The sequence below is a fragment of the Kickxella alabastrina genome (genome assembly GCF_025024165.1).
Source record: "Kickxella alabastrina strain RSA 675 chromosome Unknown BX661scaffold_6, whole genome shotgun sequence".
NCBI classification, from domain to species: Eukaryota; Fungi; Kickxellomycota; class Kickxellomycetes; order Kickxellales; family Kickxellaceae; genus Kickxella; species Kickxella alabastrina.
This window is the reverse complement of record NW_026251477.1, coordinates 722960-748983: the sequence shown is the minus strand read 5'-3', so window position 1 is coordinate 748983 and position 26024 is coordinate 722960. Positions and strand designations below refer to the sequence as shown.

At 43.4% G+C, this 26024-nt stretch overlaps 9 protein-coding genes and 1 non-coding gene across 10 annotated transcripts; 4 read left to right on the top strand and 6 right to left on the bottom strand.

Annotated features, from left to right (window-relative positions):
• Window positions 1–18: 18 nt before the first annotated feature.
• BX661DRAFT_141884 (Alpha/Beta hydrolase protein) lies at window positions 19–1002 on the bottom strand (the record flags this gene model as incomplete). Its single annotated transcript, XM_051532909.1, has 1 exon — window positions 19–1002. One exon carries the CDS (start codon window positions 1000–1002, stop codon window positions 19–21), a length of 984 nt encoding a protein of 327 aa, XP_051393229.1.
• A 1738-nt stretch (window positions 1003–2740) lies between these two features.
• BX661DRAFT_179877 (uncharacterized protein) lies at window positions 2741–4464 on the top strand. The gene has a single exon (XM_051535347.1). It carries the CDS (start codon window positions 2898–2900, stop codon window positions 4356–4358), a length of 1461 nt encoding a protein of 486 aa, XP_051393228.1. The 5' UTR covers window positions 2741–2897; the 3' UTR covers window positions 4359–4464.
• BX661DRAFT_179875 (uncharacterized protein) lies at window positions 4465–6311 on the bottom strand. Its single transcript, XM_051535346.1, has 2 exons — window positions 6164–6311; window positions 4465–6036 (listed from the first exon to the last, which is right to left on the bottom strand). The coding sequence occupies exons 1-2, from the start codon at window positions 6185–6187 to the stop codon at window positions 4510–4512; spliced, it is 1551 nt and encodes a 516-aa protein (XP_051393227.1). The 5' UTR covers window positions 6188–6311; the 3' UTR covers window positions 4465–4509.
• Window positions 6312–6542: 231 nt separating this feature from the next.
• On the bottom strand, window positions 6543–7986 carry BX661DRAFT_179874 (uncharacterized protein). Its single transcript, XM_051535345.1, has one exon. It carries the CDS (start codon window positions 7820–7822, stop codon window positions 6593–6595), a length of 1230 nt encoding a protein of 409 aa, XP_051393226.1. The 5' UTR covers window positions 7823–7986; the 3' UTR covers window positions 6543–6592.
• Window positions 7987–9014: 1028 nt separating this feature from the next.
• BX661DRAFT_179873 (uncharacterized protein) lies at window positions 9015–10357 on the top strand. Its single transcript, XM_051535344.1, has one exon. It carries the CDS (start codon window positions 9213–9215, stop codon window positions 10320–10322), a length of 1110 nt encoding a protein of 369 aa, XP_051393225.1. The 5' UTR covers window positions 9015–9212; the 3' UTR covers window positions 10323–10357.
• A 3-nt stretch (window positions 10358–10360) lies between these two features.
• BX661DRAFT_179872 (endo-1,3(4)-beta-glucanase) lies at window positions 10361–12780 on the bottom strand. Its single transcript, XM_051535343.1, has one exon. It carries the CDS (start codon window positions 12692–12694, stop codon window positions 10430–10432), a length of 2265 nt encoding a protein of 754 aa, XP_051393224.1. The 5' UTR covers window positions 12695–12780; the 3' UTR covers window positions 10361–10429.
• Window positions 12781–12866: 86 nt separating this feature from the next.
• Window positions 12867–12949, bottom strand: BX661DRAFT_t48. The gene has a single exon. It is a non-coding gene; the product is annotated as a tRNA-Leu (tRNA).
• Window positions 12950–17786: 4837 nt separating this feature from the next.
• BX661DRAFT_179870 (AKAP7 2'5' RNA ligase-like domain-containing protein) lies at window positions 17787–19222 on the top strand. Its single transcript, XM_051535342.1, has one exon. The coding sequence runs from the start codon at window positions 17918–17920 to the stop codon at window positions 18923–18925; it is 1008 nt and encodes a 335-aa protein (XP_051393223.1). The 5' UTR covers window positions 17787–17917; the 3' UTR covers window positions 18926–19222.
• On the top strand, window positions 19223–22001 carry BX661DRAFT_179869 (uncharacterized protein). The gene is made up of 3 exons (XM_051535341.1): window positions 19223–19608; window positions 19726–19831; window positions 20086–22001. Exons 1-3 carry the CDS (start codon window positions 19543–19545, stop codon window positions 21981–21983), a joined length of 2070 nt encoding a protein of 689 aa, XP_051393222.1. The 5' UTR covers window positions 19223–19542; the 3' UTR covers window positions 21984–22001.
• On the bottom strand, window positions 22002–23300 carry BX661DRAFT_179867 (adenylate kinase-domain-containing protein). The gene has a single exon (XM_051535340.1). The coding sequence runs from the start codon at window positions 23145–23147 to the stop codon at window positions 22146–22148; it is 1002 nt and encodes a 333-aa protein (XP_051393221.1). The 5' UTR covers window positions 23148–23300; the 3' UTR covers window positions 22002–22145.
• Between the last annotated feature and the right edge of the window lie 2724 nt (window positions 23301–26024).

The window sequence follows — 26024 nt, the reverse complement described above, 5'->3', positions numbered from 1 at the left end:
AGCCATACTGGTTCTTGCTCATTCGATTACCAAACCCGTCTTTGCTACGACAAGAGCGTCGAAGAACTCCTTGACCGGGTGCAAGTACCAAATCTTGGGGCTCAGCCCAGTGAAAAAGCCCAAATGACCACCATGTTTGGCCAGCGCCAATGCAGTAAACGGGTTGTTTCTGAACTTTTCAATAGGGATACCCTCATAAGGCGTGATCGGATCGTCCATTGAGTTGAGAGCCAAATACGGTGTCCGAATGGCATCCACATACTTTGTGCTCGATGCAGCCTTATAGTAAGTCCAGCAATCCTTATGGCCGTACGTCTTAGCCGTGATCAAATTGTCAAGCTCGCTCATACGCTTGGCCTTCATAATGGCGTCGATATCGTAGGGAATTGCTCCGGTCTTGATCACGTCCATGTTGCGCTTAAACACCCGCTTGATTGTGGCCACAAGGTTGGGCTGGAACAGCCTGTCGTTCAGGAGGGTGTGCGCATCAAGCGACCGTCCGGCGACTTCTGTATCAAAGGGACAGCAAATGCTCACGGCAGCGACAAACGGAGTGGCATCACCGACCTCACCCAAATACTTTGTCAGCAGATTGGCGCCCATTGAATAGCCCATGGCAACGATGGGCACGCCAGGGTTGTTGTCCACGATGTGCTGAGTGATATCGCGGAAATCGTCTGTGTCGTATCCATTGTACAATTTGCTCGATGTCAAAGGCGTACGGCCAGACCCGCGGTGATTCATAACAGCCACCCGGTATCCCATATTTCCAGAAGCCAGCACCTTGACCATACACCGGATATGATACTCATAAGACGAACCGCCCAAGCCAGGCATAATAAGGGCAATCGGCGTAGTACACGGATCGTTGGTGCGCTTCGGATACCAATCGATGGAAATCGTCCCGTTGTCGCTCATTGTGATTGTCTCACGATCATAAGTGACGCTGGATTGCTCGTCCTTCCTCAACCCAATGCTCGTGCAGTATACGGTCTGCAGCATACCGCCGCAGAGATACGGCGTGGGTGTCATGTTCTTGGCTTTGATTCCGACTAGCTTGGTGCACTGTGTTTCGATGATACGTTGGATATTGGATGCGTCCTTGTGCTCGTCTGTGCCCATTATTTTAGTCGTAAACTCGTCGCTGTTTTCAGAGGTGGAAATTAGCTTGATGCGACATGCGTTTGAATACCGCTTCAATCCGAATACCATTGACAAGCTGGCAACAGCGGCTCCAAAAACGGGCAGTTCAAATCCAGACATGATAGAGATAATATTGCTGTGTTTGTGAGAATAATAAAAAAGTAAGGTTATGTAAAATTGAAATTTTTAAAGTGAAACAAGAAATCAAAAAAAAAGAAAAATTGCTGGCTATCGTTGCTTTTTTTAAGGCAGACAAGTGCTACTTTTTATATTCGCGGAACTTGCGCTGTTCATTTACTTTTTTTGTTTTTTTACTCAAAATTATAGTAATAGTACCATAGGATGATCCAGTACACAAATTAAACCGATAATCTTTTATATTGGGCAATATTCATTACCACTCTTTTAAATCCCAACAAAATAGCACGTCTTACCCAACTCCGATAACAATTAAAAAATAACCTTCTTACTGGCAGAGGGGAGGGCAATGGAAATTTCCAATGATTTTTGCCTTGGTTGGGGAGGAGCGGATTAAAAAAATGAATGTGAAATTTTCTCTTAAAATCCGCAAAAAAGTGTTCTTTTTTGGAGTGTTCTTTCAATTATTTAAACGCTTGGACGAAAAAAGGTTCCAAATAAGGAACAATTCGGGGGAGAGCCACAGCAGTTTCCGCTTTCCATTTTGCGCTTTTTCCATTTGAAGTTCTGATGCTTATTTTTCTATCACTGTAGACAGCAACTGAAAAATGTAGCACAGGATAGTTGAGCATTTGTGTAATTTTACTTTACCAATTGTTTTGGCATAAATATGAACCATTTTTGTGCTCTTTCAAGCGAAGCGCGTCGAAAAATCATAAAACAAAACACCTATACATGTCTTTTTTTTGGTGTCATATTTTCCAATAAAAAATCAATTTTGCAATTGCAATGGAAAATACCTGTTTTTTACAATCCCTTTAATTATGTACATGCATGAACATAAAATACGTATTCTATTGAAGAATTTGATTATTGGCGTGGGTGTCATTTTTTACAAATAAACTGGCAGATGACTACGATACCCCCTCCTTTTTGTGCATAACCTGCTGACAATATATTGTAGATTTTAGTTCTTGTGTGGGGAGAGAGGGATATTGCACCGCGCATATTCACTTTTTCCCCGAGTACATTTTTTATATTTGCCAATTTCTAATCCAGATAATTAATATGCGGAAATTCCAACGATTATTATTAGCGATTTGCTTTTTTAACAGATCGTCGGCCAATTTTTTTAATCGCTCTCCTTTTTCCCCCCTTTTTTTGCTTCGATGTTGTTCATGTCTGAATGAGTGCCTTACAGTTGTGAACAAAGTAATTCCTGAGGATATTTTGCGCTGAGATTCATTTTATTCTGTTAGTTTGGCAAAACATCTGTATCAAAAAAATCTCGCTGTGTAGAGATTTTCATAGTATTGTAAAAACTACCTGCTCAGCCGCCCCAAAAAAAATAAGAAAACAACCTCCTGGAAAAGTGGCACGTGTGTTGTTGATTTATTTTGCCATAAAATAAGCATGATATGTCCAAACATTCTAGCAAAACATGCAGTGTTAATTATAAAATTATTTGTTTCCACAGTGCAACAATTTTTTTAAATAAAGCAAATCCTTGATTTTTTTATCTAGTATATTCTTTCACGCACAAAAGAAAGACTTGCAAAAAACAATTATGTATGTAAACTTCTTTATATACACTACACATATTTATTGATATTCAAATGTTGCGCATTACATACAGCCACTGCATCCATCCTGCATCCACCCGCAGATTAGTCCACAAGGCGGCGATCACGGATATCGAGTCGATAAAGCGGCTGAAAACCCAAAGTGAGCCACAAACCCTTAAACCAGCAGCAGCAACACTTCGACAAAAAATACAAAGCAGCAGCTGGGTGCAACAACTAATAAGCGGTACGCGCAAATGCACATTCTCAGGACTCGCCCTCCCCAAAGAACACCTAATCAGAATCAAAACCAAAGTGGACACCAGAGCGGGCAAAAAATCACCAGGCCGCAGGATGATGTGTGTGGATGAATTGGAGAGTTACTCGAGAGAAACAGGCAAGTCCAGCTATTTGCCGCTGTCTGCGAATGGACTTTTTGCGTCGCTTTCGGATATTTCTATGCAGCGGGTTGTGTCGGATATTGGCTGGGTTCGTTCGGATGTAGTGGAGCATTGCGCTCGGGTATTGCGTTTGCGCGTGGTTTCAGCTATGCACAGGGCCAGGGTGGATTTGTTCAAGCATCGGGATGCGCCGGGTCCTCTGGTGATCCCACCAAGAGGTCCTCGTCAGACAACAAACCCTCAGATAGAGGAGGAGAAGGAGGAGGGGAAGTCGCGGCTGGATATTCTTCGTCTGGAGATTACCGGCCGGATACTTCGCCAGGACGCCCTCTGGGCCGGCAACTCGCCATATATTAGCCTGCCACAGCCAACACGGCAGTCAATGCAGCACCCAGAATGGCTTATCCCTGGCATACTGCCTGCCGGTGGGCTCCAATGTATCATCAAAGTGCCAGCGACTCAGACCACCCCAGCATCCGTATCCTCCGAATCCACCGCACGCGATATCTGGAAGACACTGGCAAAAACTCAACCGCATGAACCACCCGATATTGATATCTTGGATCAGTCAGGCGCGAGCTGGATGAGCTACGTGATTGCAAGCCCGCCCAAAGCACAATGTGAGCCGACATTGAGTATACACGCCCTCGAGTACCTATACCACTGCCTCCCGGCCCTGACCTTGGATACACTGAGCGTCGTTAATGGCGGGCGCGTTATGTCTAAAAGACAGGCAAGAAAATTGCGCGAAAAGTCACATGGTAATATGGACCCTGTCGTGGCACCTGTTTCTGAGGTCACAGCTTATGCGAGTAAGCTGCGATCGCAAGCGATTATTACTTACAGATATACGCTTGGTAGGTCGGGACACGAGTTTGCTGTTGCCCAGGGAGATGCCGTTACTAAGACCGTGCCTGTGTACTATGCGGACGAAATATTTGGTCCTGATGTTTCGGCCACGGTTATCAATTGGTTATTGTCGCACACTTCACCGAAACAGGCACCCGAAGCAGATGGAACATTGTCGAGCCATTATATCGGTGTGGTCGCCCTGCCGTGCACGGCTGATCTCGCCACTCAGCTGCACCGACTGACTGTCTTTGCTGAGAACTAAATATCAAGTTATTTTTGTTATTGTTTACAAATGAAAAATGAAAAATAATAAAATAAAATAAGTTGTAATAGATCCACAAATAAAAAAACAAAGGAAATAGCATGACAATTGAAAGACAAAAAATTCATACTAAAAAGTTTATTTTTTTGATTCAGACCACAGGCTTAGGCTTGCTGTTCTTGCGCTTGTGGGGCATCGTTTGTCTGGCGCTGCCGCCCTTTCCATTCTTTGTGGGTGTTTCGTACGTTGCTTGGGCTGAGGAGGCTGACGGTTCCGGAAGATCGGTTAGCTCCGATGCGTCCATCAGACTGGACGAGCCCTTGACAATATCGCTGCCGGCCGCAGCGTGTGTCTCTTTGGGTTGCTTTCGTGTGGTATTTGGCGCCTTGGCCTCTCTCGGTGTTTTTTGCCCCACATGCGCTTCCTCATTAGCATCATCAGCACCAGCAGCACCCTCCCTAATACCCTCCTTGACAGCACCGCTGTCCTCGCCTCCTTCTTCATATTCGTCTTCATCGATGAGCTTGAGCGTCTCGGGCAGAGGCGTCTTCAACTTCTGCCTCCTCGACGCAGGCGTGCCAAACTCAGCGCTGACATCCGCCTGTACAGACTTATCCTCCACCTCCACCTGCACCCTGTCCCTGGCATTATCCTCCGCCCCACTGCTTCCGTAATCCGTATAATCATCGTAATCACTGTAATTAGCCGTGTGCACAGCAGCAGCAGGAGCAGCACGAAGAATCTGCTGTGACCCGACCCGGCTCTGCAGCCGCAAAGCACGCAGGCTGGGATTGAATTTCCCGCACTTTGGACAAGAGTACTGGATGTCGTTGATTTCTTCCTCCAGAACCAGCCCGTTGTGCGCGTAACAATGCCGGCAAATCAGCGCATATCTGTCATCGGCGCCGCCGACATCGCCCACCAGCTGGTCGACCAGTTTGTCGAGCCACGGCCGCGAACCACCCCTGCCTGGGGACTCCATCGGCTGCGCCGACGAGCTGCGCCCAGGCATCTTCACTACGCCAGAAGCATTAAAGGGCAGCATTGAGCCATTAGGACGGGAGGCCATGCCAGCGGCCATGAGAGGCTGCGGAAATCCCATTGGCCTCTGCGCCCCCCTTCCAGCCAGCGGGGACGTCGGTGCTGAGCTTTCAGCCTGCGATGCAGGCGATCCAAAGTTCGGCACAGTCTGCCGGCGGTTCTTCGCCTCCATCTGCTTCTGCCTATCCAAAGGACTAATTGTCTTGTCATCCTGTCTGTCCTTCATCGAGTACTTGTCAATAAGAGTCTTTGTCGTATCAAATGCTGTCTTCTTCTTCAGTTCGTCCAGCCGGTCCTTCAGTTGCTTTTTGAGTTCCACCGCTGAGCGCTCATGCTTCTTCACGGATCTTTGCCCGATTGCCCTGATGATTATCCGACCATAATATAAGACCAGTGGGATTATAGCTACGGATATCAGGTGGAATAAAAAGCCCTCTGATTGTTCTGCATGTCTCTCAGGCCACACGTATAGAATAAACCCGGCCGCGTAAGCTATCCATCCGATACCCATGTAAAACACCCAGTTGCTGGACCACCACTCCATGCGCTTGGTCGCGCGGGACTTTAGCCTCTCTGTCTGTCTGATTTGCTGCTCCAAACTAGACAAAATCTGCTCGTAGTTGTCCTCTGGAGCCTTCTATTTTGACAATAAAATATGTATAAAAAAGTAAGTGAAAAAGGGGGTGCCAGATTAGCTCATTGAAGCGTTTGAATTGTGCGGAAATGGTCACTATATGAACAGTTTTTATATGAATTATTCATACCTTGAAAAACGAAAATAAACCCATGACTAGTAGTTGTTTAAAACACTCTTTGTGCTGTGCTATGCAAAAAAAAGAATTTGGTAAATGTGATAAAAATATAATAGAAAAAGTTTTGCAATTGTGAATGAAAAAGAAAAAGAGAAAAAAGGGGGCAATTTTATTTTGCAGCAGAACCCGGCTTTGCGGAGACTCGAGTTTTTTCTTTGAGCTTGTGCACAAAATGGTGCATTTTCATATTAAATTCACGTGATAATATGCACTCCCTCATGCAGGAAAAGGCTTGGACAATGCTCAACGATATTTTATTTCGCACCAGCCAAAATAATAAGTTGAATTGTAAATTATCGCAACAAACAGCGCAATTATGAACGAATTAAGATTGTCAAGAAGTAAATTTTTTTAAAAAAAGTAATTAAAAAGGTGTGAATATCAGCGCAAGTGCAGGCCATCCATCCATGCCACGGCAGCAGAAAGGCATTTGCTCAATGGCCTGTTGATCAGCAGCATGTCCTGATGATAAATATCAATGTCCTTGTCGTAAACCAAGCCCGCCGAGTGCAAATTTTCCGACTCCAACGCTGCGCCCAGCGCCTTCTCAATATCATCGGAGCCATTGGGAATTTCGAAAAGGGTCGCTACGGTATTCTGCGCCGGCGTATTTGATGCCAGCGTCAGCACAGTGCTATAAACCTGCTCTTGTGCAAGTCCAAGTCCAAGTTCGACTGAAAAATTAGCACGTGGCGATGAAATATCGATATGCTCAGTGTTGCTGTGGACAAATTCCGCGTTATCCTCAGATGCAACGCGGTTATACGCAAAGCCACTACCGTGGGTATTTTTTCCAGATCCAGCAAACGCGCCCTTACCAAATATTGCATTGCAGCGCATACGGCGGTCCACAGCCAACCGCTGGCGCACGGCAGAGTCCAGGGCGCGATAGTACATGTGGTGAACAAAAGACGTGATCACCGCGGCCAAAATCACATCCAACGTATAGTGATAACGCACCAACAGCACGCTGGCAATTCCCACCACCGTATGTATGGCGCTGTAAACAACAAAGGACCAATGGCGCGCGTATTTGGTCCAGAACAAAAAAGAAATAAGCAAAATAATAGTGTGTCCCGAAAATACCATATCCGTGCACTCTTTTCTTTCGCCAGAAAGCATGCCAAAAATCGCCCTCAGCATGCTCCCGGCGTCGTCAACGAGCAGCGGCACGCAGTCAATGATGGGTGGCGGTATAGTGGTTACCGAGATGGTGATGGACCGCAGGAGATACAGAATGGAGATTATCCATGCTAGTCGCCGCAGCATTACTAGCCGCGCCCGCCACCCGCGTGCCATCAGAATATTGCCTGCTACACATATTACGGCAGAGGTGTTTATTAGAGTGTCGCAGATCCAGCCCTTGCGAACATGTGCGTATGAAATATGGCTCAAAATCATATCATTTAGCGGCACTGTGTGCGTCTCTCCGGGGTTCCGCCACCGCGCCCATCGTGTGTCGGACCAGCCCTGGCACATCATCATCCAGATAACAACTACTACTATGGCTGCTACCGATATCAAGGTATGCAGTGACTCTTTTGTAAACTGCCGTATGAGCTCAGGATTTAAATTGGACAGCCCAGTAAGTCGTTTAAAGTTAAAAATCATTGAGCAAAGTAGCTGTTTTGTGCTGGATTTAATGGTTGTTGTGTGTGGACGCGTACACTGGGTACTAAAAATGGGTGTTTAATGCAAAATATAGAGAATAAAAAAGATGTATAATTGCAAAAATAAAAAAGAAGACAAAATAAAAAAGACAAAAAAATGGATGAATAGATCCAACAGTTTGTAAATATTTTGACACCAGCTGAGTCGCATTTTTTTCTTTGTCCTCATTTCATCTGGCTTGTTTTTCTCCATGTGATATCTAAAAATAAAAAGAATGTGTATATTTTGGCCTCATCTCTTTCACAATAAAATTTTCTTTTTATCCCAACTTTGTGTTTCACCCATGTCTGTTTTAATTTTTGTATTTTGCTTCTGCATTGAGTGCATCTAAACCCACCATATATATTCTTCTACATTAAGAATTCAAGCCAGTGAGATTTTCTTTTTTTTGTACATGCTGAACAAGGTTTGGAATACAAGTAAAATAAAAGCGGATGGAAGCTAGATGTTGTGACTTTCAACCATACAATCTCTCACAAGAATTTTGATTTTACCTTGTAAAAACAGGTTTTTTTGTATCAACATGCTGGTTTCTTCTTTTTTCTGTCCAATGGAATAGAATAGTGTGATTAAAAAAGGTACAAAAACTGTACCCAAAATCATATTTTATGTTTTTCTTTCCAAGCGAGGTGGGGTTTCAAAGTCGCATGTTAAATATCCATGTTGTTTGTTCCAGCAATGCCCAGCTCAATATGCAGATCATAAAATATCAAAGAATGTTCCAAAAAAAACTGGACTAGAAATCAAGGTTCATGCACAGCGAAAAAATAAAGAAAAATAAATATATCCAAACTGTGTCACAATTATGCGCCTCCAGTCTAGGATTAGTACGAATCAAATCTCGTGTCTTGGTATTGACAAACAAAAATGGAAAATGGAAAATGGAAAACCTCTCCCAGCTGGCCAATTCAAGGAACAATAGGCTTGGGAATCGAAAATGGTATTGTGTTTATTGTGTTTATTATATCTGATGCAAGGGTTGGTTGACTTTGTGAATCAATGACCAAATAGAAAAAGGGAAGCGTGAAGCTGACTACTCTAATTTAATCAATAAGATGTTATAATTGCAAACAACCTATTTATTTAGTTTATAAAATTATTATTTATATTAATAAGGTTTTTTATTCCAACCCAATTTTTGATGACCAATATCATTTCCACCGAAAAATCTTCCAACTCATAAAAAATACTGCTTGCTTTTATTGGCTGGCTTTTGTCAAATGATAAATAAAAATAAATAAACCCTGTTTATTTGTATTTTTCACTTCGCTTCCCTATTTTTTCTTTTTAATTCATTGTAAATTGTAACCCAACCATTGCATTTAATCAAATGATTCCCCCTACACAACCCACGCCGAGCTACACGCTGCGCTACCACGAAAACAACCTGCACGCAGAAGTCGCCAAGGTGCTGCTCAAAGGCTGGTACAGCAGATGGCGTCTGGACACCTCCGAGCTTTCAGAGCAGACTCCCCGCCAATCAACTACACAAATAGTTCTCGTAGAGCACACCAACACAATTGACAGCCACTTTACCCTTATTGGTGCATCTGCCATTGAGATATACCTGGCATCAAACCGCGGCCTCTGCTCGGCCAGTGACAAGAGACTACTGGCGCGTCAAATCCAGTTCCGCAACAGCATCAAGGAGTTGCTCAACGATGCACTGCCTTTTATTAACCTGTGCAAGGGCAAGACCCCGGAAGAGGATTCGGAAACCACTAGGTACCAGGAAATTTTTTTGCGCAGTATCAAGAACTTTATCAAATTCCATGAAAACGCACTTTGGCAGAATGGCTCCACGGGATACTACTTTGAATCGCGAGTCACTTTTGTGGAGGTTGCTCTAGCAGTGACCATTAATCTGATCCGTAGCCTTATTCCAAAGCCCTTTTCGGCTGTGCATGATGCGCTTAAAAATAATAATTTGCCAGAGATTAATAGGGTCATTTCTAAAATGTGGCTGAAGATATCTGCCACCACCATACCCACCATTTGCAGCTCTGATGCTGCCTCCGATGCAACCCAGAAGACCCCAAAACCGAACGTATTTCAGTTCAAGCCATCGACAAAGTTTGGTTCTTCATTTCCAACCCCGACTTTCGCTGCTCCGTCTTCAACAGCAGCCTCGGGTTCAACATCGGCTGCAGCAAAAACATTTTCTGGATTCGGATCGCTTTCTATTGCCGCAAAAACCACCACTCCCCCCACTGCTGCCATTTCAGCCTCAGCGGCAGCTGAAGTCGTTCCGGATGCTGCTTCAGCAACCATTCCAGTTCCTGCTTCATTTGCTCAATGCACTTCAAATGTTGACAAGTCTGTTGCTGTTTCTGCTGCCACTACTAGCGCGCCTGCTGCAATTCCAGCTACTGTCGGAGCTCCCACCACTGTTGTTCCTGGTCCTTCTGGCAGCAGTGCTGGTGATGTCGCCCAGAAATAAGTCTGAAGCCATTAGTAACGAGCAATTATTTTTCCAACATTTTTTCCAATCATCTAAATTATCATTCAAACAACAAAACAACCATTATCAAACTAATTTGACCAGTATCATTCGGCAGCTGTGGCTATCCAGTAGTAAGAGTTGGACGCAGAGTTGCCGTCATCATGGCTGGAAATATCTTTGTTCCAGTGCGCAGTCTGCTTCTTGTTGACGACAGCATACGCCAAATGAATGATCTCGCGCCACGGCTCTGACTGCGAGCGCTCGGCAACTTCGCAAAGAAACTTTGGCCAGATATCAGCAACCCACTGACGCTTGAGCAGCAGCGCTGACGCCGGTGTGTACGGCAGAAATTGGATGCCATAGACAAACTCTGGATTGCTGCCAAAAAACGTGGCAAAGTCTGCCTTGCTCGACCACAAAATGCCGACCACGGCCTTGCCGCGAGCGTACTCTTCTGGGTAAATACTGCTGGTCAGATCGCCCAGGTGCCAGTACGTGCGCGCCGCCCTCACCTCGAGCTGCAGCACTGCCCGCACATACTGAGCGATCTCGGGGCGCCCAGTGGCAGCGGCGTAGAGGTACGCGGCGTAGTAAGCGTTAATGGCCTCGGACGTTGACTCTTGGTTGCGCGAGTCGGCAAACGCAAACAGCCCGCTGGCCCACGAGTGGCCGTCGTAAAAGTCAAAGCAGCGCATAAACGGAAAGTGCGCGTCGGATGTCGGGGCAGTGTTGCAGTAGTCGCGAGCAAACAGATCGAATGCGTCGATCCGTGGTTTAACCCAGTTGGGGCGCAGCTTGGCAAGTGCGGCGGCTGCGTAGACAAAGTAGCCGTAGTGAAAGTGGTGGTCGTTGTAGCGGCCCTGCCCAAAGTCAGCGCCCGGATCTGATAGCCCTGCTTGGCTGACCAGCCCGCACCACTCGGTGTCAAACAGCAGATAGTTGGGGTTTGTACCATTGAGCCAGGGATCGAGCCACTGCATTGCGCGGCTGGCCGCCAAGTCGCAGCTGGCAGCGTCGCCAATCTCGTCTGCAATCAGTGCAATGCGCGCTGCTCGCGCCACAGCCTTGCCAAAAAAGTACGGATCTGGCGGCAGTGTAGCAGGGCTGTCTGTGAGCGACTGCGCGTCGGCGGCAACCAGTGTGCACAGGTGCGCTGTATCTGCATCGTTCAGCGGCGACTGTCCTGAAAAGCCGAGCGGCTCGAGTGTTTCGGCCCATTGCCACCGCGATCCCAGCACTGCGCGAACGCGGCCGCGGCTGGTCCAATGAGCAGCAACACTGTCGACCCAAGTCAATTCGGTGCCCTCTGCCGCGTTCAACACCATTTGATGGTGCGGCAGCGCACACATCAGCGGATGCCCGCTGTTGCCCCTAGTCGCCCAGTCAATTGTAAATGTCGCCTCACCGTCGGTATCCGAGCCAATACTCACATTACCGCCGACTGGTACAGCATTTCGGGCAGAAAGTAATGCTTTGACCGCGGCCTGCTTATCAACGGCATTGCCACTCAAATTGACGTTGCTGTTGCCATTGCTGACCATTGCCAGGCGCACTGCACCCTGCACGGGTGCACAGGACACCAGCTCGGATACAGCGCTCTGTTTGAGCTCAACACCACCCTCGCAACATACCAGCCAGGTCGCTCCGCTGTTCAACCTTATAATAGCCGTACCCAGCCCATTGCAGGCATCTGCGCTCAGAATCGCGTGCACAGTCGTTAAGCACAGCACTGTAGGCACGTCAAACACCACGGTTACAAATGCCGACCCACGGACCAGTGGCACTGTGGCCACTTGCGTTTTATTTTGATAGTAAGCGACAGTCACTGACAATGGGTCAAAGTGAGAAACCCGGCGCTGGCAGCCCGTCAGCACAAACTTCCAGTCGTCGTGCCATATCGATGCCACATAGTTCTCCTGGACCAGCGGCGTTGGCGCGCACACTGTCATGGCGCTATCAATGCAGCGCACCATGTAAGGTGTTGTTACTACCGGCTGGTCTCCGTTTTCAATCAGCAGATTCTGCCACCAGGTGTTGGTCGGCACTGGCTGCGAGATTAACCATGGGTCGATCAGGTCCTTGCTCACTTTAAAAGAATTGGCGGCGATTCGGTCGTTCAGAACTGACTGTGGATCGGCAGTCGACCATGGTAAGTTGCAACCACGACTCGACTGTGCCTGTTGTCGGGGTAGCTTTAAAGAAGGCTGCTGTTGTTGCTGTTGTTGTTGATGTGTCGGAAGTGGTTGTGGTAAAGCACGCGGTGGAAGCGGCGGTACTGATGGTGACTGAAAGTTGATGACGGTAGTATCTGTGGGCTCTTTACCAGAGAAGCGGTGTGCCAGCCTGCGAATGCGATCAGACAATGGCATGGCAAAATGAAAGAATAAATAAAATATGAACAAGCTTATTTTTCAGCACAAACTCCAGAATATAAAAAAGAGAAGAGAAAGGAAACACGGCGCAAAAGAAAAGAGGGATCATACACAGATTTGCACACCCACATCCTGTGGCACAAGCCAACAGGAAAAAGCAAAAATTGAATGATGAGAGTGGGATTTGAACCCACGCCTCCGGAGAGACCGCGGCCTTAACGCGGCGCCTTAGACCAACTCGGCCATCTCACCAATGCTTAGTGAACTAACTCACTCGCTGGTTCTACATCATCTAAAAAAATATACGATCTAATGAAAATAAAACAAATTATATACTCCAAGCACAGAACACTGCTAATTAGAACAATTAATACAATGTGTAAAATCAATTTGACAATAGACCAGTGCAAGCATGGTTTTGTATAGGGTTGTTGCAGGTAAACAAACAAGCTTATTGTCGAATATGATCCCTATCAGGTTGCCTGCCGAAATGCCTAGCAAAAGTATATATGTATCCATCTGTGTTGTATTCAAAACGTATAGGAATGTTTTTTGCAGCCCAATAGCGCTGCTACTAATTATACACGCTTTACAAGTTAAGCTGGCTTGACTATATTTTAAGCCTTGTTTCTCTATTGTGTTGAAAAATACTGAAAAATAAATGGTTAGGTACTGCTTCAGGATTATTGAATTTATTGACAAGCATAAAAAAGGCGAACCTTCTACTTTTTATAACCGTAAATGTAATATATTGAATTAATAAACCAAATTACAAATCTAAGCTATAAAATTAAGATCAGATAGAAAAATTGGTTTGTTTTTAGTGTAAGTGTAGATTCAACTTTACCCAAGCTTTTTATTTACCGCTTTTCTGACTTTTACAGGGTTTACGACTATTTCGTCTGGTGGAATACATAGTACCGAGGGTGCCGCAAATACACACAACTCGTGTGTAACATCTACCCCCAATTCTTTAAATGAGGTAAAAGGGTCTATATAGCCTTGAAAAATGTCAAAACCGTTTATATCATAGCCACAGAGTCCAATTTAATATATTTTTATTACCATTTCATACGCATAGCCATTGTAAAACCTAACTATAAAACATTCTTTTTTATTAGATGTTTCTCATTTGTCACTCAATAACATATGCGCACCGGAAGTTCAATAAGGTCAATACCCAGTTTGAATGTATTTGTAACTGGCATTTTTAACTTGAAAAATGTATGCACTGTAGAATTTTTGTTTGAATCAATATTTAAAGTTGGCATAGTTATAGTGTCTTTTTTATTTGTGTACCTGAGCGCGTATTTGTCTTTGTATTTGTCTTTGTCACAATATTTTGTTACAATACATTCAAGTAAACTGCGGAGTCTCGAGATCAAAGAAACACGCAACGTATTTTTGTCTGATTCTTTCTTTTCACCCAAAGGATTAGTGATTAAAAGAAAAAACCACTTGATTACCGTCCGACATTTTGTTAAAACTTTAAGAGAAATAAGTTAAAGCAAGCAATATAATAACCGGTTAAAGAGTAATATCAAAACTAAATAGCAAGGAAAAAGAGAGAAAAATGGTATTATTCAATTGAAAATTTTTCAAGAGCTATTTTTTGCACATTTTTCATTTTGTATGCGCACATACTATTAAATAAATAACTTTTCAAGGCTTGCCTACTGTTTCTTTTTATTAAAAAAGCCAAGATTTAATAAAAGACATGGCTTTGTTTTTTATTAATACACTTTTTACAGTTGCTGCAAAGCAATAGCTTGGTAAGCAAAAATTGGATTAGAGCACTAAAAAATTATTAAATATAATGCAGTGTCCATAATTTTTTATTGCAAGAATTTGTTAGCATCCGCGCATTTACAGACACATTGTCAGATTATAAGTATTATTTGGGATGAGAAAAATTAAATGGTTATTTTTAAAGCTTTCATATTTATTGACCAAACACTCTTGTATTGGTTTCAATAAACAAAGCAAAAATAAAGGTAAAATTAATAAACAAAATTGTACTTGCGTCAGCTGAGCTCAAATAAATAGAGCCATGCTGCAGTAAAATGGGCATATAAGACTTCCGCCTTTTCATTACAAATTATTTTGTTTTCTATTTTAATTTATTATACAATAATGTATCAAGCAAACGACTGAATGCACATAAAAAATAAAGAACAGCTACTTTCCATTTTAGGAAGCGGACAAAACAATATATTGCTAGAGCAAAAAAAGGAAAAGCTCGCAAATTTACATTTTTTATTTTGTTGCGCAAATCATAAAATGAAATGTGTTTCGTGCAGCTAGTATCCACCCCTCCCATCTCCACTTGCAATTATTTTTTGTTTTGCCTACTATTTCTGCTTATTATTGTTGCTGATAGTGTTGTCTCAAGGTAAAAATTATAAAGGAGAAAAGGAAAAAAGGAAAAAGGGAAAGCCCCATATGACTATTGGCATGCCTAAAAGCTGCAGCAATGGCAACAGCAAATTTAAGTCCAAGACACCTACTGACAAATGGAAATTCATAATTGTCGACATTTTGCCATCTTTCATCAATGAAGGCAGCAGGCCCAAGACGCCAACATCCAAGACAGCTACTAAATATAATAATTATTTTGTCTTCAACTTTTTACCATCTTAAAAACAAGTCCATAACCAGCAAGTTCACCAAAAAGTGACCTGTTCATTATAATGACATGACAACTTGAAAACACAAGTTTGACTATGCCAAACAAAAAAGTTCAATTCCAACGCAGCATTCGATACCAGCACGTATTCGGTTTATTTGTCACTGTTTGTCATGTACACGATAAACTGGACCTCATTCAGCTACATTAACCATGTTTTTATGAGAGGTGTGAGTAATCGCTACTGTGGTAGCGTTAGAAATATGGGGTGTTTTTATAAATGAGGTTTAGTAATAATGTTTCTAAAGTGCTACCAGCGCCGGCCTCATCTTATATATGTGCCTCGTCGCCTTTGTTGCGCACTCCGCCAGTTGTGCATTCCGTTGGCAAGAAACTGGTTCTTCTGCAAGTAGCCTGGGCTTCTTGACATGTCAATGTTGTGGTATTCGCGTGTGTCCGCTCATTCGCATGCATGGGAAAACGGACAGTGTGTCTGGATGTCAACAATATCGTCACCTGCTTTGATCCCCCATAATCTAGTCCATATTCGATCTATTAGCATGCGAATGGAAATCTGTTTCAAGATTCTCAACCTCATCATCCGTTTCCATGTCCATGGGCTGCGCAACAATGTTAATTATAATAATGCCAAATAAAATTGTGTGCTTTTTCTAGTATAGAAAATATGGTTATAATATACTTGTGCTTATTATTATTATCTGTTGACATGGCCTGGTATGTTATGGCATGTTATATTGCTGAGAACCTCACAGGGGGTTGCGACCTGGACCATTGACTTGTGCTGAGACCTACAGGCATACACAGATGCATCAAACAGATGCAGGACATCACCTGATGCCCTGATCCAATCACGTCGATTGTGAAGCCACGTGGTGTTTATGATTGAACCTGTTTTTGCCAGATCCTGATGACAGTAGAAATTGAAGCAATTTCGAGGTGCATCAAAATACCATTTGTTTTACTATTGTAACTTGTTTTAATGTTTGTATACATATGTGCAGCACAAGGTATGCCGCACACTTGTCATAGTTTAGTTTCGATATATACTAAGGTGTCCCCGCCATGAGGACGAGAACACTTTGGTTTTCTAATATACTTCATCTCTATTATAGCAGCGTTTACTGGTAGCTGTCTGGCTTGTCTTTTTATTGGCCCCCATTTGGCCAGGTTTACAACAATAGTAAGACTTAAAATGCGTGCGTGTGTCATGTCTTTACAAATATTTGCTTTTAAATACCAACCTTTTTGTTAACCGATGGATTGTAGCAAGTATAAAATGTCATATATTTTGGCCAACTACTTTAAAGACTTTTAATGTGCCACCTAATTTATAAGTTAAAGATGGCTGTCGAGAAAAGATCGAGTGTCATACATACATGACGCTGGTATTATTCAAAGAAAAATAATAACATTTATTAAATCCAATCCTGTATTTGTAAGAGCTACACAAAATGACACCACTTTGAATTATTGACACCAAAAAGCAATTCACCCTTTTTGTGCATGTCTTTATGAAAACGTACGGTTGATTAATGGTTCAACCACTGGGTATCATTATTCTTACTCGATAAACTATTCAAAACATTATAAAAGTGGTTGCATCCAGTATTCAAAGCATGACTATCAGCATATTTGTACAAATTAGCAATTTTTATTTTTCAAAAAAGAAAAAATAGAATTAAAAAGCAATGGTTCCAGCCTGCACTTTCAAGAACATGGTTTTATATCTCGACGACTCGGTCTTGAGCATAATGTGCCCCGCATGCATGAAATACTTTTCTGTGTTGCAGTTTCAAATCCATCAGTACATGAGAAGTTGCAGTCGATAATTAACGAGGTACTACATTAAAAAACCCTGATCATGCAATGCAATAATACGCACATCTGACTACAGGCAGGAGAACGCATATCTTGGTGGTCACTTGAAAACAACAAAAAGTCGGTACACATTCACATTGTTTGTGTATCTACTCTTGGGACTAATAGAAAAACATTCATATATACCTTTTTTCTTCCATATACTACTCAATAGATATACACACATATTATTATATAGTTTAGCAATGATTGAGCAACATAGTGACTATGCGCATAAACCTTGGGATTACTTTACAGGATTCTTCAAATGCCCCAACTGCGCAGCAACCGTCAACACCAAGGGGTTGCTGAAGTTTCACCTTGATAATCTGTGTGGGGCGAATAATACCGACACTGATACCGGCACTGACACAGATAGCGAATAAAGTGTACACGATGACAGAGCCATTGTATTTAAATTTGGGGTTTAAAATTTTCAATATATTTTAATTTAACTCTACTGGGAAAACTGGGAAAAAGGGGAGCTATTGCAGTCAAGTCGGCCTTTCCCACACTCAGTTTAGCCTCCCTTAGTAATTAATCATGCTGCCCACAATTTGGTAGTTTGTATTAAGCACACGTGCTCTGGGCTCCTTTTTTGAAATCGCGCTTTTTCATTAACTTAAAAAATCATTGGCTATTGTGTATTTACAATTTTTATTTTTACCAATTATCAACTCTCTAAATTACTATCCATACCTCCTTGCTGACTGATAATGAGCACTGTTGATATATGCGAGGTTGGCGGTCGTCGATATCGAGTGCGCACTGCCCTGAGTGGCGGTAGCTCTGATGCATCTATTGATTTGCGAAGCAAGAGTCATAATGCCAGGAACACAGCAGCAGATACCGGGAAATCGCTACGCCAGGACATACCCGTGCCGCGCCAGCTGCACAAATACCTTGTAGGCAGCCAGAGTGCAACCCTGCTCAGATTGCGCCAGGAATCGCAGGCCAAAATTACTATTCCCAATGAGCGCTCAAAGAGCGACACAGTTCAAGTAGAAGGGCTGCCCGAAGAACTGGCCAAGGCAGAGGAGCTCATTGTGCAAATCATAAAGGAGAACCTGCACAGAATCCCGTACACGCATTTTATCTCGTTGCCTATTTCGGATATCGACGTGCAGAGAAAAGTGAAACTTTTCCAAGCGGATGTGGCGCGGGAGTTTTTGCGTGATGTCGACTGCAGGACCTTCACCGACCCTGAGTCACTGCACATCACTATCGGTATGCTACGGTTACTGACACCCAAGGAAATAGCTGGTGCTGTGGAGCTTCTAAAGTCGCTACAGAAGCAGATCAGCGATGAGTTAAGTGCTCGCCCGCTGGTCATTAAAGTGGGTCAGCCTAAATGCATGGAGTCGAACGCGAAAATGGCCAGGGTCATCCATGCCCAGGCAGGGGATTTTGCAGATGATGGTAGACTGCGGCGTCTGTGCGAGTTTGTTCGCGCGGCATTTGACCAGGCCGGGTACATCGACGACAAACGCACCCTGAAGATTCATATCACTGTGCTTAAGGCCAAGGAGGCAGCCGAGTGCGCGGACAACGCTGGTTGTGCTGGTAAACGCGCGTGTGGGACGATTAATGCCGCGCCGTTGTTGAAAAAATTCGGCGGTGCGGACTTTGGTATTTGTCGCGTTGGCCAGATTCAGATAGCAAAGCGTTTCCAGCACACCGATGCTGGTGCTTACGATAACGAGGGCTTTGTTTTGCTTCCCTGATTTTTCCTTTTTAAATTATATTGGATTCGCTTGATATAAATGGAACAATCCTCTTCCTAGCTCATGTGCGGACCACCCTTACAAAGGAGAGCTACGCGCTAGTTTTTAATTTATGTATTAAAATAGGTACAGATGATGTAAATTTTTTCCTTCAAAAGAAGCAAACCACTTTTGAATTTTCCCTTTCTCGATTCCTGTTTGATAACATTTTATTGCCGGGCAATCGCTTGGATTTCCCCCCTTTTCAATAAAACTATGCTAAAGAAAACATCACGCAAAGGAATTGAATCAGGGCACATCATTTGTGTTGTTTCTCTGTTGATGCTTTTTTCACTTTCTCTCTATTTTCTTTTTTATTCTTGTTGTGACTTTAATTATCATCTTTATTATTTATTTCTCTTGCGACCGTTTTCCCGACTTTTAACAACAAACTTTAATCCGCCTAATTATCCACGCCTACTCATCCCAGCGACCACAATAACAAAAACCACACTCATCAAGCTCACCTTCTTTCACCCACTTACTCCCTTACTTCCACTCACTCACTCACTCGCTCACTTGCTCACTCACAACAACTAACATATATTAAGGCAAAGCTAACTCGGTATCACTAAAAAATGTACAGGAAAAACGTGTATTCCATACCTGTACTCAATGCTCCCGATATTAAAAACGAGACAATAGTAAGTTTAAATATTCCACTTTTTGATCGCTAAATATGATGCACAAATAAAGCTGGTCTGCCCTTATACTAAAAATACAAAAAAAACTGCATTTGTTGACTTTATTTTGCAATATAGCCCGTTCTGAATCGCAATGCCACCGAGGGAAAGCTTCTCTTTGGAGCTGACAACATTACCACAGTGTACGAAAACTTTTTGCATGGCATGAAGACAGCAGGAGGGCGTAAGTACAGCGCGAAAAACAACTCACATTCGCTTTTTCTTGTATTTGTTACTAACCGAAGTCTTTGTAAATATAAAACATTTAATGCATTGGTCATGCACGAGCGCAAAAATACATATATAAAAAATCCGCCGACCTTATGCACGCCGATGCACGGCCAACATCCTTTTACTGATATAAAATCAACACAAGAAACAATTCTTACCCAATTCCTTAATATCATTTTTCCTCTCCGTCAAATTTTGTTTTTATAGCGGATGAACCAGTGTTCGGGCAACGAGAATCAGGCGGACGGCCAGGGGCGCTGAATGAATTTAAATGGGTAACATACGGCGAATTCCACGAGCGGTTTCAAAGTCTCGCTCGTGGGTTCCAGGGACTCGGTTTGCAGCCCGGAGACACCGTAGGTATATTCTCAGGAAACCGGCTCGAGTGGCCATTGGTCGAATACGCGACATACTATCACGGTTACATCTCAGTGGCCATATACGAGAGCGTGAGCAGGCCGCAGGCCATGTACATCATCAACCTGACAGAGCTGACGACGGTTTTTGCCTCGCTGGTGTGCGCTAAAAAGCTGATAGAGATGCGCACACAGATCCCAAAGGTGAAGAACGTCGTGCTGATGGAGCCGCCACCACAGGATTTGGTGGACAAGTTGATCGAAAACGGGCTTTCAGTTTTTAATTTGTCTGATGTCGAGGCGTATGGACGCGATGGCGAGGAGGAGCCGTTCAAAAAGCCGACATATGATGATGTGGCAACGATTGTGTTCACGTCGGGGACAACAGATATGCCCAAGGGCGTTATTCTTACGCACGGCAACATTGTGTCGTCGGTGGCCGGAACCAACTACGTGATGGACCAGAAGGACTTGGCGCGCATGGGTCCTAAGGACTGCGGCGTCAGCATTATTCCGCTCTCGCACATATTGGGCCGCCTGGTCATGCACTCGATGGTCGCCACCGGGTGCAAAACAGCGTTTCCGCGCACGACGCCTGAGCACATGCTCGAGGACATGAGCGAGCTCAGGCCAACAGTGATCATCGGCGTGCCTAAATTTATCAATCGCGTGCAGGACAAGGCCATGGCGGGGATTAAGGGGAAGAGCGGGCTGGCTGGGTCTATTTTCCGTCATGCGGTCAAGGCCAAGCTGCGCAATATCAAGCATGGCCAGAGCGGACATTGGCTGTGGGACCACGTTATTTTCAAGCCATTGAGCGAGACGCTGGGCGGCCGCGTCAAACTGATTATCTCAGGCACGTCGTCTATATCGCATGAGGCCATGGCGTTCATAAAGTGCACGTTCTCCTGCGACGTCAACGAGGGCTACGGGCTTACAGAGACCTGCGGGCCTGTCAGCATTTCGACACACGATGACAATTCGGCAGGGTGCGTGGGCACGCCATATCCGACAAACATGGTCAAACTGGTTAGCGTCAAGGAGCTCGGATACACGGTTGATGACAAGCCGTATCCGCGTGGCGAGATCCTGGTGCGCGGCGCCAATGTGTTTCGCGGATACTACCGGCAGCCCGAGCTCACCACCGAAGTGCTCTCTCCCGATGGGTGGTTCCGCACTGGCGACCTGGGCATGTTTGACAATCTGGGTCGGCTCAAGGTCATCGACCGCAAGTGCAACATATTCAAGCTTAACACTGGACATCAGATTGAACCCGAGCGCTTGGAGTACATTTACTGCGACTGCGATCTGGTCACCCAGGCGTTTTTGTATGGGGACAGTGACCATGGGTTTTTGGTGGCCATTGTAGTTTTGGACCCGGAGTTCCTCAAGATCTTTTTGACCAAAAAAAAGATTATCAAGGAGGGCTCGGAGCCGCCGCATCACCAGATGCTCTGCATTGATACGATGGTGCGCAGCGCGGTGATGAGCGAGATCAACAACCACGGGATTGAGCAGGACCTCAGTTACTACGAGCTCATTAGCAACGTGTATCTCGAGCCCTATGGCATGGACGTGTATGGATTGCTGACGCCGACGCTGAAGATTAAGCGCTACGAGGCTATTCGCCATTACCAGGTCACCATCAATCGGTTGTACGAGGAGGTCGGCAGCACTGTCAAGGACCAGAGCCAGATGGCTAATATTACCAACTGGAAACTCAACAAGCCGTCGTCCAAGATGTTTTGAAATAAAAAATTATATGCATGCTCGCTCTTAAAAATTGTATATTTAGACTTTTGCGCTCATTGTGCAACTCATTAGTAAACGGAAACATATTCCTGAATGTGTGTATCAACTCAAAAAAAGCTTTGTGGTGTTGTCAGCTGTGCGAGGGTCTTAGCTTTATTTTCAGTTCTTGGACGGCGTGGCGGCGGTCTCAGCGATGGGTTTGGGTGCCTGCCCAATCTCGTTAAAGAACTTGTTCATCTGATCCTGCGTGTTCTTGTACACGCCATCCATGGTGCCCTGGCAAGAGATAGTAATGACCTTGCCCTGCTTGGCAAACTCATCAATGACCGGCTTACTGTCATTCACGTAGGTCCTGAAGCGCTTCTTGATCGACTCGATATTGTCATCCGACCGGCCGCTGGTCTTGCCACGGTCCAACAGACGCTCGAGCAAGGTGGTCTCGGGGCATTCAAAGTACAAGACCTTCTTAGCCTTGCACACAGTGTCCTCAAAGGCCTTGGCCTGCTCGAGGTTGCGCGGGAACCCGTCAATCAAAAAGCGGTCGCTCTCGGGATGGTCCATCATGGCGTTGCGCAGCAAACCAATGGTGATGACGTGGGGAACAATCAAGCCCTCACGAATATAATGCGCAATGAGCTCGCCGTACTGCGACACAGGCCGCTTCTGCTCCTCGCGGAGCAGGTCGCCGGCAGATAAGTGCACAAAGCCAAAGTCATCAACGAGCTTGGCAGAGTTGGTGCCCTTGCCGGATCCGGGGCCGCCGAGAACAAATACCACAGTTTTTTTCTCAAACGGGAAACTGGCAATCTGCTCATCGGTGTAAGACGCGCTGTCGATTTCAGCCTTTTTCTTGTCGCGCTGTTCCTTTTGGATTGCGTTCCATTCGAAGAATGGCTTGACTATGAGCATGTAGCCGGATCCCAGCAGCGTCATGGAGGCGAAGATAGCGAATGGGTGCATGCCAAAGATAAACCCCTTTTTGCCGCTGCCGCCGCTCTTATTATTGCTGCCTTGGCCCATGGTGAACTGGTTGGGCTTGTTGCCGCCGGTGGGAGTCGTGTATAGGCGCTGTATGGGCTTTGTGGCCACGCGCAAAACTGGTGTGCGCGGAGTCTGCTGCAGCGAGCGGAGCAGAATGTTGGTGCGAGCTGATGCAAACATTGCGAGCAATTCGGGTAAGAAATGGAAAGTTTAACTACGTCAAAGAAATATTGGATTCGTCAAGAAAGAATGAGAGAAAGAATGAGCGGAAATGAGAGAGATTGGGATTCGGACTGGACAAGGTAGGTGGAGTGTATATTTGGAAATAGGAAGGTAAATCTCAATCAGTCGCAACCAAAACACCTACCTGTCTTTGCTTTTGCTTGACCCAAATTGATCGGTGCTTGATCGCCTGATTTGATTTGATTTGACATCAGTGCTCTCGAAACGCACCGCTCAAACCAGAATCCGAAAGTCAAGCTTTGCATCATCACCTGCACATCTTGCGTGCAGAAACAAACTTGTATTCAAACCATGAAGAAAAAAACAGAAAATATAATCGCGCAATATACTTTAGATAGTTCTGACCAAACATTACCCACCCACACCAACCATTTAAGCAGAGTATGCACGCTATTATGAAAGTGTGGCTAAAATCCAACACTTAATTTTAACTCGCTAAATAATATCTAATGTTAATCATTGAGGGCGGCAATTATTTGGGTCACGCCCTATTGCCTCCTGTGAGCTGCAGCAATCTGCTGTCCACTATTTTTGCTCTTTCGTTTTTCAGAATTTGGGTTTGAAAAAATGGTACACTCATTTATTGAAAAAAAAATTGCAACCGGTGCCAGCCAGCCAGTACGCCCACCCGCTTGTTATTTTGCTCGCTTGTCAACTTGCCTGCTGACTATAATATAAATACAAGCCAAAAATAACTAGTATAAAATATTCAAATATATATGAGTAAATTTACTTACCTGAAAGTATGCGTGTTGGTGGTCGATTAAAAATGTATTATCTGAAAAAAGAGAGGAGAAAGAAACGCATTTATTTTATATTTCAGCCGTCTTTGTATTTTGGTTGGTTGCTGATCATCAAAAAAATTGTGATGTCAAAATTAAAATACATCACGTGATAGCGCTGGCGCATATAATCTGATTGTCATGATATTGCATGCACGCTGCGATTTCATAAAGTGAGCTTCTTTAGGGTTATTTGTAGTCTCAATAAAATATACATTTAGTAAACACAGTAAAATTGTTGTTGCGCAGCCTGAGGATATGGAAGTGGATGTTGAAATCGAGAATCGTGAGACAAGCTCCTATCTGCATGCTGATAGATTAAATAATTTTCCGGCATATATTACAGCCAGAGTTTGATAAAAAAATACAATGGCTTGGTCAAAACTTTAGCTGTTCTAAGTATTAACAGCAAAGGAATCAATGGTTATTTGTTTTTGTGTTTACCACGTAGGAGAACAAATAAAAGGGACAAGATGGAAGGTTCCGTCCCTTGTTCTCCTTGTGGAGAAATAAACATATTTTGTCTGTAACTACCACTTGTAACACATATGTCAGTAAAAAAACTCGAGATTGTTTGATGAAATAGTCCACAAACCAACTTTTTAGTACAATTTTATTGTATAATAGCAGAGATATTATACACGCGTAATTGTTTATAATAGGGTCATTAGCATTTGTTAGAAATGTTTATTAAAATATTTAAATTCATAAATCGAATGTAATATAAATATTATTTATTAAGCAATGTAATAAAATATTATAAGCAAGGAAAAATATTTGAATTACATTTTTTCTTAACTTTTTAGCAGCTGACTTTTTATATACACTAGTAAAAATGGTTTTTTTTAGAATTTCCAGACATTTATAACGAAACCAGATTTTGAAAATGCGGGGAAGTGTTCTTCAATTGTTATTGTGTTGAAAAACAATTGAAAAACACTACTATTTGCGTCCATTGAGCGAGTAAAATTATAAAGGTAAAACCGTTTTTATAGTTTTTTATAGAGTGCAATTTATCACGAATGAAACAGGAAAAAGTAGAGAATTATTTTATTTTTATTTTTTGCGACACCATGTATTTATTTTGCGGCATTAAATTTGTACTTTGCAACACATAAATAACTAATAATAATGTTTGCGGCAGCTTTGATCAACATAGACAACAATGATAACAACAATAATTACAACAATAATTACAACAATAATTTAAAATTACAAGATGCACAGCACAGCACAGCCCCTGCCCACAGCCACTTTACCACCGCACCCGCTAGTACCAACAGCTACCATTGCTGGCTATAGTTACAACAGCAACAATACCAAAATCAAAAACAGCAGCAATGGTGTTTGTACACACGCTGTACTAGAAGCAGGTCAACACCAATTTTATTTAATACTGCTTGCCACTCCTGGGTAATATCATGAGCAAGCAGTTTTTACAGGTTATCATATGCCATCTTGCCGACTGGACATGCAATGAAAACCACATGACTGACGCTGTAAAGGATATAAATGAATGTTGCCAAGCGATCAGTAATTGGCAAAAAAAATATCTGATATATAAATAAATAAAGCATATTTATATTTACCATTATTATAATATCTTGGCACCAAAACGCAAAAAAGCTACGTTTTCTATTTGCAGCTTTGTGCTTTGCCTTTGTGGCGTTATACATTTGAAAAGGGCGTGGAATCTGTGCAAAACAAATAACTTTGGATTTTGTAACTATGGTTTTTTAACCCTCTTATAAAGCTTAAAATTTACAGAATACACCCAGATGCTTTTACATGAAATAATTATTTGTAACTCAAAAGGCTTGGTTTTACGTGAAAGGTATGTAAAGACATTAATGCTGACTTTAAAAAAGTAAAAATAGATACATTTGTTTTTTTAAAATACAAAAAATATTTTTATTATATCATTTATAAAGCTAAAAAGATTAAACAAGTATTTATTTTAAAAAATAATGCGTGTAAAAATAAAGCACACATAAAAAGTTGTTTTACAAATAAAATACACATATATAAGAGT